The 12,039-nt window shown below is 47.1% G+C and overlaps 2 protein-coding genes across 2 annotated transcripts; both read left to right on the top strand.

Annotated features, from left to right (window-relative positions):
• The first annotated feature begins 299 nt into the window (after positions 1-299).
• Positions 300-2,714, top strand: tmed6 (transmembrane p24 trafficking protein 6). The gene is made up of 5 exons (XM_057051983.1): positions 300-476; positions 595-871; positions 1,027-1,153; positions 1,409-1,581; positions 1,695-2,714. The coding sequence occupies exons 2-5, from the start codon at positions 659-661 to the stop codon at positions 1,926-1,928; spliced, it is 747 nt and encodes a 248-aa protein (XP_056907963.1). The 5' UTR covers positions 300-476; positions 595-658; the 3' UTR covers positions 1,929-2,714.
• Positions 2,715-3,071: 357 nt separating this feature from the next.
• On the top strand, positions 3,072-11,918 carry rfwd3 (ring finger and WD repeat domain 3). Its single transcript, XM_057051982.1, has 13 exons — positions 3,072-3,379; positions 4,661-4,902; positions 4,999-5,267; positions 5,338-5,393; positions 5,957-6,154; positions 6,296-6,387; positions 6,482-6,596; positions 6,726-6,969; positions 7,571-7,721; positions 10,568-10,744; positions 10,826-11,040; positions 11,118-11,332; positions 11,455-11,918. The coding sequence occupies exons 2-13, from the start codon at positions 4,661-4,663 to the stop codon at positions 11,596-11,598; spliced, it is 2,118 nt and encodes a 705-aa protein (XP_056907962.1). The 5' UTR covers positions 3,072-3,379; the 3' UTR covers positions 11,599-11,918.
• The last annotated feature ends 121 nt before the right edge of the window (positions 11,919-12,039 follow it).

The following is a 12,039-nucleotide window of genomic DNA, read 5'->3' as shown; positions in this document are numbered from 1 at the left end:
GCACGCCCTCCACCTCCTCCGTTCCTATCTGAACTGGTCTAGGTCTCGGTCGGTCCCTCCCAAAGTCAATGACCAGTTCTTTAGTTTTGGAGGTGTTGAGCTGCAGGCCGTTGTTGTGGCACCAGGCAACAAAGTCCCTCACCAGGCACCGGTACTCCTCCTCTTGGTCGTCTCTGATACACCCAACGATGGCTGTGTCATCAGCGAACTTCTGAATGTGACACATTTCAGAGTTGTAACAGAAGTCCGAGGTGTACAGAGTGAAGAGGATGGTCCCATATTCCCATATTCCCATATTGATCCCATATTCCAGGTTTTCTGCTAAAATAAAGGTTGAAAAAGGTCAAATCAGATTCTGATTGAACCATGCAGTGAAGAACAGTCACTTTCACTACACTCGTTACAGCTAAAAGCTGTAGTTGTTCCCTTGCAGGTGACTCCGACCACATCTTGTTCTGAAGCTTCTTCCGGATCAGGTTGGTTTACTTTGGTTTTGAGTCAGACTGAATTCTTGTATAAATAAGTTTATTAGAATGTGTTAAAGTCATTTGAAAGTCTGTTTTTCTCACCTGTGTCGACTCCCACCAACATCAGTTAATCATTCATCACTGCACTCCACCGAACGCCACTTGCCACCAACGGCTCGGCTTCTGCAGACATGTGCTCCTGGACGTCCTGCTACTTCCATGTTCTTACATTCTGGGGTGTGGTTCACGCGGGGCCCCTGACGGACCCTCACCCCAAAGTTTCTGACCAGCAGCTGTTCTGGGGCGCCGACCAGTACGACTTCTCCGTGGTGTTCCAGGCTGAGGTGCTAGAGTGCTTCTGGCACTTCGCTCACCATGGAGAGAAATTCTACCTGAACTTCATGGTGAGAAGAACCTCAGACACCTCCTCTCAGTTCACCTTTACTCTGATTTCAAACTTCATTTAACAAATGTATCTTTGAGATATAAACTTCAAATAACATCAATTATTAAAGGTGTCCAAATTACTATTACTGTTTGTGTTCCCGGTTGATTATAGGTCCAGTGGGTGACTGGTGTTGGCCATGACAGGCACCTGTCTGTCACCGTCAATGCTCCCAGTGGTCTCTTACTGTCCACCGTTGATGATTCACGAGGCCAAATCAGCTTTGAGGCTGAAGAAACGGGTACGATACACCAGTGTCAAAGTGTGACGTTAAATAAATTCAGACTGACTGCGACCCTAACCCAGCCTTGCTAATGACCCCAAACCTTAACCTTAACCCAACCATGACCCTGACCTCACCCCGGCCAGGACCATACCCTTGCCCCCAACCGTCACCCCGACCAGACCCGATCATGACCCTGACCCAGCCACAGCTGCTCCGCCTACCCTGACCTCTCAATATCTTCCATTTGACTGACTCTTCTGCTGTTTGCAGGTTTCTACCAGATGTGTTTCAGCAACTTCCACAACCGCTTTGGCAACATGCAGGTGTTCCTTAGCTTTGGCGTTTACTACAACGGCATCCAAGACCCTGCCCAGCAGAAAGAGGACGATAAGAAAAAAGAGGAAATGAGCAACGACCCCAATAACACCCTGAGCATTATCGAGGTACATGTTCACTATTTGGTACTTTATACTGGGCACACTTTACTGGTGTAGTAAAGTACCACAGTTTTCCCAGCTGTGATGATGAGGATGATGATTGTCCACTTGTCTTGCAGAGCGCCAGTCACAGAGTGGACGTTTACGTCTTCCACATGTTCCGTTACTACAGCTTTGGCCGCATGAGGAGGAGTGCCGACTACTTCCTGCTGGTGTCCAACTCTCAGTACGTCAGCTGGTGGTCGATGGCCCTCAGCCTCCTCATTGTCACTTCAGGCTACCTGCAGCTCCTCTTCCTCAAACGACTCTTCATCACAAAGCCGAGTGGTGAGGAGGAGAGGCTCCGCTGCTGATGCGTTCATGCCTTCATGATCATGAAAAATAATTTTTACAATATTTCGAAGAATTTGTTAAGAAACTGGAGCAATAATTCTAACAGACCAGTGCAGGAGTCATGTGACAGGGTTGATTCTGATTGGTTCACCTGCAGCAGATCAGGTGCACGCTACTGCCCCTTGTTGTCAACCTCTGGCAGAGGCTTCTATTTTCGCCTCCGCCTGGAGAAATCTTGACTTTTATTCATGAATAATTCCTCACTGATGATTTTAGGCTGCTGTCATGGCAACTAAGAGTCTGACTGAAGCGGCAGAATATGGATAACTGTGGATCAGAACTGCGTTCAGCAGATTTTCTCAAATAAAAATTAACTTTCTGTTGGGATCAATGTTTTTAACTGGTGGGAGGAGCTGATTCCCGACCCCAGACCTCTGCTCAGGTTCTGATTCTCCAGAACTTCATCCTGTACGACTTCCTGACGGGGGTGCTACTGACCAACTAGACCAGGGGTCGGCAACCCGCGGCTCTGGAGCCGCATGCGGCTCTTTGGCGCCGCCCTATTGGCTTCCTGGAGCTTTTTCAAAAATATGAAAATGGAAATTGTTTTACTATAATTTCTGTAGAAGTAAAAATGTGACAAACATTCTTAAAGTTTTCCAATGCTGTATAAATTGTATAATAAATATTTAATTTCAACATCTCATTATAATGGAAGCACCATCTTACAGCAGAGTGGCCACGTGGTGTGTCATTCTCTCCAGGATGTGCTGCAGGGAAAATAAACATTTCATCACGAATGCTCATTATGTATTTGTAGCCTACTTATCATTTGGAAAGTAGACTAATACAGCTAATATAGACACTTACAGCATGTGTTGCCTTTTTTATAAGCCATATATAAGGCTTTTAATTTTTTGCGGCTCCAGACAGATTTGTTTCTTGTTTTTTTTGGTCCAATATGGCTCTTCCAACATTTTGGGTTGCCGACCCCTAACTCAAGCAGGCACGTCAAACCCAGTCCTCGAGGGCCATAGTCCAGCCGGGTTTTATATCTCACTGAATGCATTTTCAGCCTGGTAGGACAGAAAACCCGGTTGGATTGTGGCCCTCGAGGACCGTCGCTATGTCCGAAACCACCCCCTATAGTACCCTAATAGTGCACTCAATAGTGTGGAGGCCATTTTGAAATAGTGTCCGAATTCTTAATTCGACAACGTTGTTGAGCAGCGTGTAGCCAGTTTACGATCTTTGCGGTGACGTAAGTGCAGGATGGGGCGGGCAGAGAGAAGTGGCGCCGGGAGATTCGATCCTTGACTTCCGTCCTGGCGGATCCAACATAAGAACGTTCCCGAAAGAAGCACAAAGCCCATCGGATCTGGTCCACTTTGCTCGGCAAGTTCCGAGTCATGTTGCATCGCAGCGTGGTTCTGCGGAGCCGTCTTAGCGGCTGTTATTAAGTCTTCACCGGGTATGTATTTCATGGCTGTTGCTACCTGGGCCGAACCGAATCAGATCTGTTAACTTTTCAAAGTAGCCAGATTAAAGGGGACAGTGGGCTGGTCCTCTTGATCAGCCTCCTCGCCTCAGAGGAGTCTGGCTGGCAGCGGAAGCTCAACATGCTAACCCAATTTAGCTGCAGCATTTTATGGTTGGCAGAACACCAAAAAAGTCTTTAAATCATAGAACTTTCTAAAGCTGCATCCTGAAATAATGACTCGATCAAAGCTGGATTCTGACAACAGAACCCGTGGTACCAGTTTTTTTCCTGGAGGACCGCTGACGCCGCGGTTTCGAGTTTAACATGTAGCCGAAGAGCGCTCCACCCTCACCGGGGCCGGAAGAAGCACCGCAAGGCGTCCCCTTTTAGATTTAAGGACTGGATCAAACAAGAAACATGGTTGTTGGGCTGGTGGCATTCGGAGACTTATTGTGATGTCTTTGCCTGTGTGCTAGCCAAGTAGCACATGTGAGGTTGGCGAATAAAAACAACAGGCTGTGATGGAACCACTTTAAATATGCCCTTATTCTATCTGGCGCTTCATTATATCTTCTTTGCTTAGGTTTCCCTGTCTGCTTTAGTTTTTGCGTCGTGGATGTTGCATATCAACATGATGCATGTCTTGTCGTGAACAGGATACTGCTGAAAATGCATTACGGTTAATTCAAAATCATTCGGTGTTGCACAGAACTGGGGGTCTGGGCCTCTCAGGCACCTTCCCCGTGGGATTAATAACGGGAGCTTCTAACAAGAGAACATTCTTACTTATAATAATATGAAATCCATGCGTTGGTCAGTTTGCATGTAAATATTACCAGATTCTTGACCAACATTGATTCATATACAGTATAAACATGTTGTGCTCTGGTTCTTAGGGTACTCCAAAATAGACTACCAAAAAATTTTCAAGAAAAATAAGCAAAACAAAGACATCAGGGGTATCTGCCCGTGCAGGCTGATGGGTGCGTGTGGTGTTTTTTCATGAGAGCTTCAGTGCCTCCCCACTGAGGAATCTGCAGCTTATGGTGATACTAAGCCATGATGTTCTGGGGCTCAGTGAATTTAGATATGACATTAAACTCTAGGCAGGAACGTTCAATTACTTTTTTGAATACTAAGTTCTTCCACCATGTGTGAAATGTGTAAAACTGGCATTATTCTCCTCCTGGGTTTTCATTAAAATCAGAGGTAGTGTCAGAACACTGTTTTAAAAAGGGTAATTAAAAAACAGTGAAAATCTGCATTAACCAGATGGAAGCCATGGAGGTGGACTCTCCCTCTGATGTGCAGGCGGCAACTGGAGACGAGTTGTACATCATCTTGGACTCTGGCAGCAACACAGAAGTGGAAGAAGATGACAATGATGAAGGCCAGATGTTGGCTCGAGTGCCTCCCAGACTTCCCAGCACCTGGGCGTTCAGTCAACGGGCCACCAGCAGCTCCATTGCTACAAATTCATCCACTCAGAGGGCTCCGATAAGGAGAAGACTGAGGTAGCTGGAAGCAAAATTGGAGCTGGTTATGAGGTGTAATTGACCTTTTGTCCAGAGCAGGAAGGGTACCTTGTGATGTCATACATGTTGTCCCAGACAGGGCCTCAGGGTTCACTACCACAGCCAGACTGCAGCGCCCTCTAGAGACTTCTCAGACTTCCTGCTCCGTGCTCCAGCTGCTGGTGCGGGTCAGCCTGAGTCAGGGAGCACCACGGAGGTCAGTGAGTCAGAAGAGGATGAATATGCTGCTGCTGAAGGCCCACCACACAGAGCACTAGAAGAGCCAGGAAACCCTGGGTCACCAGCCAGTGTGCACCTCGGCACCGGTGTCCAGCACTCGCTTTTGCAGGAAGCTGCTCCTAGCAGTGAGTGTGTACAGCACTGTGAGCCAGAGTCACTCCCGAAGGTTGTATGGTGACAGTTGTGTGTTTTCAGACTCCAGATCAGCTGCAGACCCTGATGGACTGCAAGCTCAAAATCGGGTCGCTCAGGTAACTTTTCCATGTCAGATCATTTAGGTAATTAACACGATAAATGCTGGGATCTACATTTCATTTGTCCATTGGTGGAAGACGTGGTCATGGCTTTAAAATTTCTGAGGTCCTTTATCGATTCAAGCATTGCAATAACCTGCAACTCAAATCCATTTCTAGACCTTCACAAAGGTAAGTCAGGTGGCCGAGATGGTTGACATTAACCTGAACCCTGTGACAGGTCAAAGGTCAATTCAGATAAACTGTTATTTCTGAACAATGTCAGGGAGAACAATTAGCATAGTCGTGAGTACTGCTCTAAAGTAGCATTTCCTGACGCGTGAAGAACATGTGTGCATGTCTGTCTTGTTCTGGGTTAGATCCTGTGAGTGTGTAAGCCCCTCTTTGCCCAGACTAGCGGGAAAACCCCAAATCATTTTTAGACAATTGATGAGATGAATCCATTCATTTTTCCACAAATCACCAGAATGATCAGGGTCAGACTGACTACTGTACCTTGACTCATCAGTCTGGTGTGCCGGTCTCCTTCACCATTCATTCTTTGTCACGTTGAACTGCAGCCTTCCCCCACGGCCTATGCTCTGACTCCGCCCCCACGCTGTGAGGAAGGTGATGGTGACTCCTGTAGCATTTGCTTTGAAGCCTGGACAACGGCAGGCGAGCACAGACTGTCTGCTCTCCGCTGTGGACACATCTTCGGCTTCACATGCATCCAGCGCTGGCTGAAGACTCAGGGCTCAGCGGCCAAGTGCCCACAGGTCAGCAGGTCACCCGGCTTCACACTGGGACCTGAGTCCTCCCCCATGATGAAACTTCTGAATCTGTCTCTGACTCTGTTTTTGTATCTCTGTCTCTGATTCTGACTCTGTCTGTCTCTGACTGTGTCTCGGTCTGTGCAGTGTAACAAGAAAGCCAGACGTTCAGACATTGTCCTTCTGTATGCACCCAAGCTGAAGGCCCTGGACAACACTGAGCAGGAAAGCCTGAAGAAGTGAGTGAACATCTACAGCTGAGTGATCACAGAGTTACTGTTGGATCAGCTCGTTCCTGTTTGAAGTGATGCAGCTCTGTGGTCACTCACACAGGTCTCTGGAGCAGGAACAGTCCCTGAGGAGGAAAGCTGAGCTAGAGACAGCCCAGTGCAGACTAAAGCTGCAGGTCATCACCAACAAATATGGACAAGCTCAGCAGGAGTTGCAGGTGAGGTGTGGGGGCATCTGGACATATATGCTTCTTATTTTAAAGTTTACGTTCAAAAGCTGTATTTAGTCTTGTTCAATACTTACACAACCTGTGTTTGTGTGTGTGTGTGTGCGTGCGTGTATGTAGGAGCTGAAGGCTCTGATAGCAGATAAAGGCTCTGTTCCGTCTTCTTCTCCAACTTCCTCCTCTTCGTCGCCATCATCACTTCTCGGTGTGTCTCAGAGGCTGGATGGCTCCAGGACAGCCCAGTACAGTTTCTCCAAGGCGGTGTTGGTGTCTCAGGGCGGAGGATGTCGGGTTTTATCATACTGCGAACCACTGAGCTGCCTACTGGCCTCGCAGCCTTCGCCACACAGCACTCTGGTGCCTGGTCAGCCCCCACTTTTCTATTACGGCCTCAGTGACATTACAGCCTGTAGGTGGCAGCACTGTGCCATCATTCACCTTTTAGCTCATCTGTGCTTAGAGCGTTAGCACATATGACTGTTAGCAAGATGCTAACTGTATAAGAACAAAATGAATATAAATTAACCACGATAAAATTAGATGAAGTATATAAGAGATGGGATTTTGAAGATGGGATGGGATGCTGAAGCTCTACCGCTGGGAGTGCGCATTTGCATCTGGGAAAGCAGAAGAAAAACAAGAATCAAATTCAAATGCTGCTGAACTTTTAGTCTACAGGGTTTTTGGAGAGAATTTTGGAGAGTTTGTTTAACAAGAAACAAATTTTTGTGTCGAATCATATTGAACAGAAATGATCAAATAGTTGGAAACATGTCCTGTGTCAGATTTTAAAGATGTCAGCATACCCTCAGGTGTCTGTAGATGTTCTGCTGTCAGGATGTCTGGAATTTTCTCCTGCAATCTGGTTTAGAGCTGTTAATCCTCACATTGTCACCATCTGGAGATGCTTTTTATTGGTTCCACTCTGTCACTGTCCTGTTCTGATAGTCTGTTTCCTAATTCAGGATTTGGCATAAAGAAGGTGAGCGTTGTCAACATGAAGGCCAGTCAGTATGTCCCCATCCACAGCAAACAGATCCGAGGATTGTCCTTCAACAGGCAGAATGACAGCCTGCTGCTCTCCGCTGCCCTGGATAACACCGTCAAACTGACCAGGTACACAAGCGCGCATGTGTGTGCACATGCACATGTATGTGAGAGCAGATGTGTGTGTTCTTGTACTTGTGGCATATTGAGTACCGGTACCAAAATACTCATTCTACTAGCAAAGTACGGACCTTTGGGGAAGTGAGGACACTTTAGCTGGTTCTCATACGTTCAAGGGACTGTTTGAGGATTAAAACCTGTTTGTTTGTTTCTTTTTTTCCCCCCTTGTCCTGTCCAGCAGTGGGGCAGCAGAACTGGCATCTGAACGCCTCTTTGTACCAGACAGGTTTTTTTTTAACCAGGATGGGCCTGACGAACCCGCTCTCAATAATGATGAATATTCAGAATTTATTTTATAAATGAATGTTGAGCCTGACTGCTGGAAAACCTACAAACCAATTAAGTTACAGCAAGGCAGGCAAATAACTACCAGACAGGCCTGAAAAGGATAATGAAAAGGAAAAAGATAACCCCAAAAACAACAATACAAACAAGAACTGACTTTGAAACAGATCAAAACCAAACTTTCCACACATACTGTACGTCTGCCCCTATGGACCCACACACACGTGTATTCATATCTTGTACACTGATACTTGTGAACATTGTTCAACAGTACATTATGGTGACGATAAACTTATTCAGACCACAGCAACGCTGAAAATAAGCAGCCAAGATTTGTCTCTACGATGGCTTATGTCTGATGCAGACCTGTAGCTATAGAAATGGTGTGTATGTCTGTGTAATGTGTGTATGTTTAAGTCTGGCACTTGGTCTACTGATTAGTAAGCCGGGGACACCATTGCCCTACCATGCTGAACCAGGTACGATAGGATAAGATAAAAACTTTATTGATCCCACATCTGGGAAATTCACATGTTACAGTAGTAGCCAGTGGTATACAACACTAAAAGAAAAACTATTATGTTATGTACATTATATACAGATAGAAATTATATACAGAAAGGAATATTAAAACTAATGAAGAAAAATGAAAGTGCAAATAAGAGATTCCGGAGGTAGTATGATTAAGTAGTTCAGAAAAATATGCCAACCATGGGTTATTGGTGCTACATTAAGATTGTTGTGCAATCTGACAGCAGTTGGGATGAATGACCTGCGGTATCGTTTTGTTTTTTTTTACACCGTGGGTGTAACAGTCTGCTGCTGAAGGAGCTGCCTAAGGCCCCCACAGTCTCATGTAAACATAATAATTGATGTCAGCTTGGCTAACATCCTCCTCTCACCCACCTCCTCAATGGAGTCCAGAGAGCAGTCAGGAGTGAACCAGCCCTTCTGACCAGTTTGTTGAGTCTCTTCCTGTCCCTCTCTGAGCTTCCACAGCTCCAGCAGACCACAGCGTAAAACATCACTGATGCCACCACAGAGTCATTAAAAAGTCCTAAGCAGTGTCCTGCACACTCCAAAGGACCTCAGTCTCCTCAGCAGATGGAGATGGCTTTGGCCCTTCTTGTACAGGACGTTTGTGTTGTGATTCCAGTTTATTGTTGAGGTGAACACCCAGGTATTTGTACTCCTCCATGATCTCATGTCCAAACCCTGGATGTTCACGGGTGCAATGTGAGGAGCCTTCCTACTGAAGTCGATCACCACCTCCCTTGTCTTGCTGGCGTTGATGCGCAGATGGTTCAGTTCACCCCAGGTGACAAAGTTGGTGATGACCTTCCTACTCCAGTTCATTCCCCTCAGACACACGTGCAACGATGGCTGTATCATTGGAGAACATCTAGAGGTGGCAGCTGTCTGAGTTGTAGCTGAAGTCATATGTGTAGAGAGTGAAGAGGAAGGGAGAGAGAACTGTACCCTGCGGTGCCCCCGTGCTGCAGACTACCACATCGGACTCACAGTCACGGAGCCTCACGTACTGTGGTCTGTTGGTGAGGTAGTCGGTTTTCCAGGCAGCTAGGTGACAGTCGACTCCGACTCCCTCCAGCTTCCCTCTCAGCAATGATGGCTGGATTGTGTTGAAGGTACTGGAGAAGTCAAAGAACATGACTCTCACAGTGCTCCTGGTGCCCTCTAGGTGTGAAAGTGACCGGTGCAGCAGGTAGGTGACAGCGTCATTCACACCAATGCCCGGTCGATATTCAAACTGTAGAGAGTCCATCTTACCGTCCACCAGCTGTTGGAGGTGGGTGAGAACGATCCTCTCCATGGTCTTCATCAGGTGAGAGGTTAAAGCCACTGGCCTGAAGTGGTTGGGCTCCCTGGCGTGCGCAGTCTTAGGAACCGGAACCACACATGATGTTTTCCACAGGAGTGGAACTCTCTCCAGACTGAGGTTTAGGTTAAAGATGTGCAGGAGTACTCCACAGAGCTGATCTGCACAGTCCTTAAGTAGTCTGGAGCTGATGCCATCAGGGCCAGTAGCTTTCCTCATCTTGGTCCTCCTCAGCTCCTTCCTCACCCAATCAGCTGTTATGAAGAGGCGAGGTGTGACTCCTGGTGAGTGAGGACGGGGGTTGGAGTGTGAGGGTCGATCCGGCAGGGGGTGGAGGGAGGTGGTGTGAGAAGAGAGCTGCTGGTGTCGGAGGTGTTATGGGGGGAGAGGGGGAAGGTGATGTGACAACACAGTCAGGTCTGGGCTTTGGTGAGTGGGAGAGGGAGGGGTGGCACAGTCAAATCGGTTGAAGAAGAAATTCAACTTTGCCCAGTCCTGGCCCCCAGATTCAGGGCCCCTCCCACTGTCCTTTGTGTGGCCTGCCACAAGCAGTAAAACCCGGTTTTAGGTTAGAGGTTGGAGGTAAGTTGTGGTATTGAGGGTTAGGAGCTGGGAATGTCTTCCATCTATGAAAGTCTTCATAAAGATACAAGGATGTTTGTGTGTGTTGCAGTCTGCTGACCAACACAGTGGTTCAGACGTATAATGCAGGTAAACCAGTGTGGAGCTGCTGCTGGTGTTTGGACAACAGCACCTACGTATATGCAGGTCTGAGCAATGGCTCTGTGCTCGTCTACGACACCAGAGACACGAGCACACATGTGCAGGAGCTGCAGCCGCTGCGCTCCAGGTACACACACAGACACACAGACCTTCACACAAACAAGCACTCACATAGGCACATCTTATGTTGAGCTCTCACTGGTTTCAGGTGTCCGGTAGCTTCCCTGTGTTATGTACCACATGCAGCATCTAGTACATTCCCTTGTGGCGGGCTGATCGCTGGCTCCCTGGAGGGGGGTTGTTTCTGGGAGCAGACGAATGAGACCACGTACAGACCACACGTCCTCCCGCTGGAGAACACTGGCTGCATTGACATCCAGGTAGAGGTGGACAGCCGACACTGTCTGGTCACCTACAGGCCAGGTAAGCTCCTAAATAAGTCATTGTAAAGGGGTTTTGAAGTCTGTATATATGTGTGTATGTATGTATGGATGTTACAGGGCGCTCAAACCCGTCACTACGCTGCGTCCTGATGGCCCTGACCCGAACACCTCTGCAGGACTCCACTCAGCCGCCCAGCTGCTCCTGTTCAACAGTACAGACATTTAGTGCCGGCTCATCCTGCAAGTTGCTCACCAAGAATGCAGTTTTCAGGAATCCAGATGGGACAGGAACGCTGGTGTGTGCTGGTGATGAGGCCTCCAGCTCCACCATGGTCAGTCCCGATGTGCACGTCAACACAGATGTTGTGTAGATCTTTAATGCTGGTTTCAGCCTAATAAAGTTGGTCTGGTCCCAGTGCAGCCTAAATGCCTCCCTCTTTCCACCTCTTCTCAGGTGTGGGATGCAGGCAGCGGCTCTCTGCTCCAGAAGCTTCCAGCTGACCTTCCTGTTTTGGACATCAGTCCTTTTACAGTAAACGGCAAGCACTTCCTGGCCTCACTTACTGAGAAGATGCTGAAGCTCTACCGCTGGGAGTGAGCAATTGCATTTGGGAATGCAGAAGAAAAACAAGAAACAAATTAAAATGCTGCTGAGCTTTATGCCTACAGGGCTTTTGGAGAAACAACACTTTGAAAATTTCAAATAATTTGTTATCGGAGGTCACATCAGGTGTGTCACACCTGCATGTTTACATTCATTCATTCCGTTCACAATTCATGTCCTCAGTCCTTTTGTCTCTTGGAGACACACACAAAGTGCCCAAAGTATCTGTTCTTCATATAGAAAATTTTACATATGTTTATTTGTTAGTTTGTGTACCAGGTGACAGTTAATAAAGATTATGAATAATTTTCAAATGATCTGAGTGAACTTTTTCCCATAGTTTGAGTCTCAACAGAGCTCAGTGCCAAAAATAGGAGTTCAAAAATCATACATGGTCTTAAAATAATTAGGACCACTTATTTGTAACTTTATTTT

The sequence above is a fragment of the Takifugu flavidus genome, chromosome 13 (assembly GCF_003711565.1).
Source record: "Takifugu flavidus isolate HTHZ2018 chromosome 13, ASM371156v2, whole genome shotgun sequence".
Classification (NCBI taxonomy): domain Eukaryota; kingdom Metazoa; phylum Chordata; class Actinopteri; order Tetraodontiformes; family Tetraodontidae; genus Takifugu; species Takifugu flavidus.
Note: the sequence above shows the minus strand (reverse complement) of the source record. Positions and strands in the feature narration are given on the sequence as shown.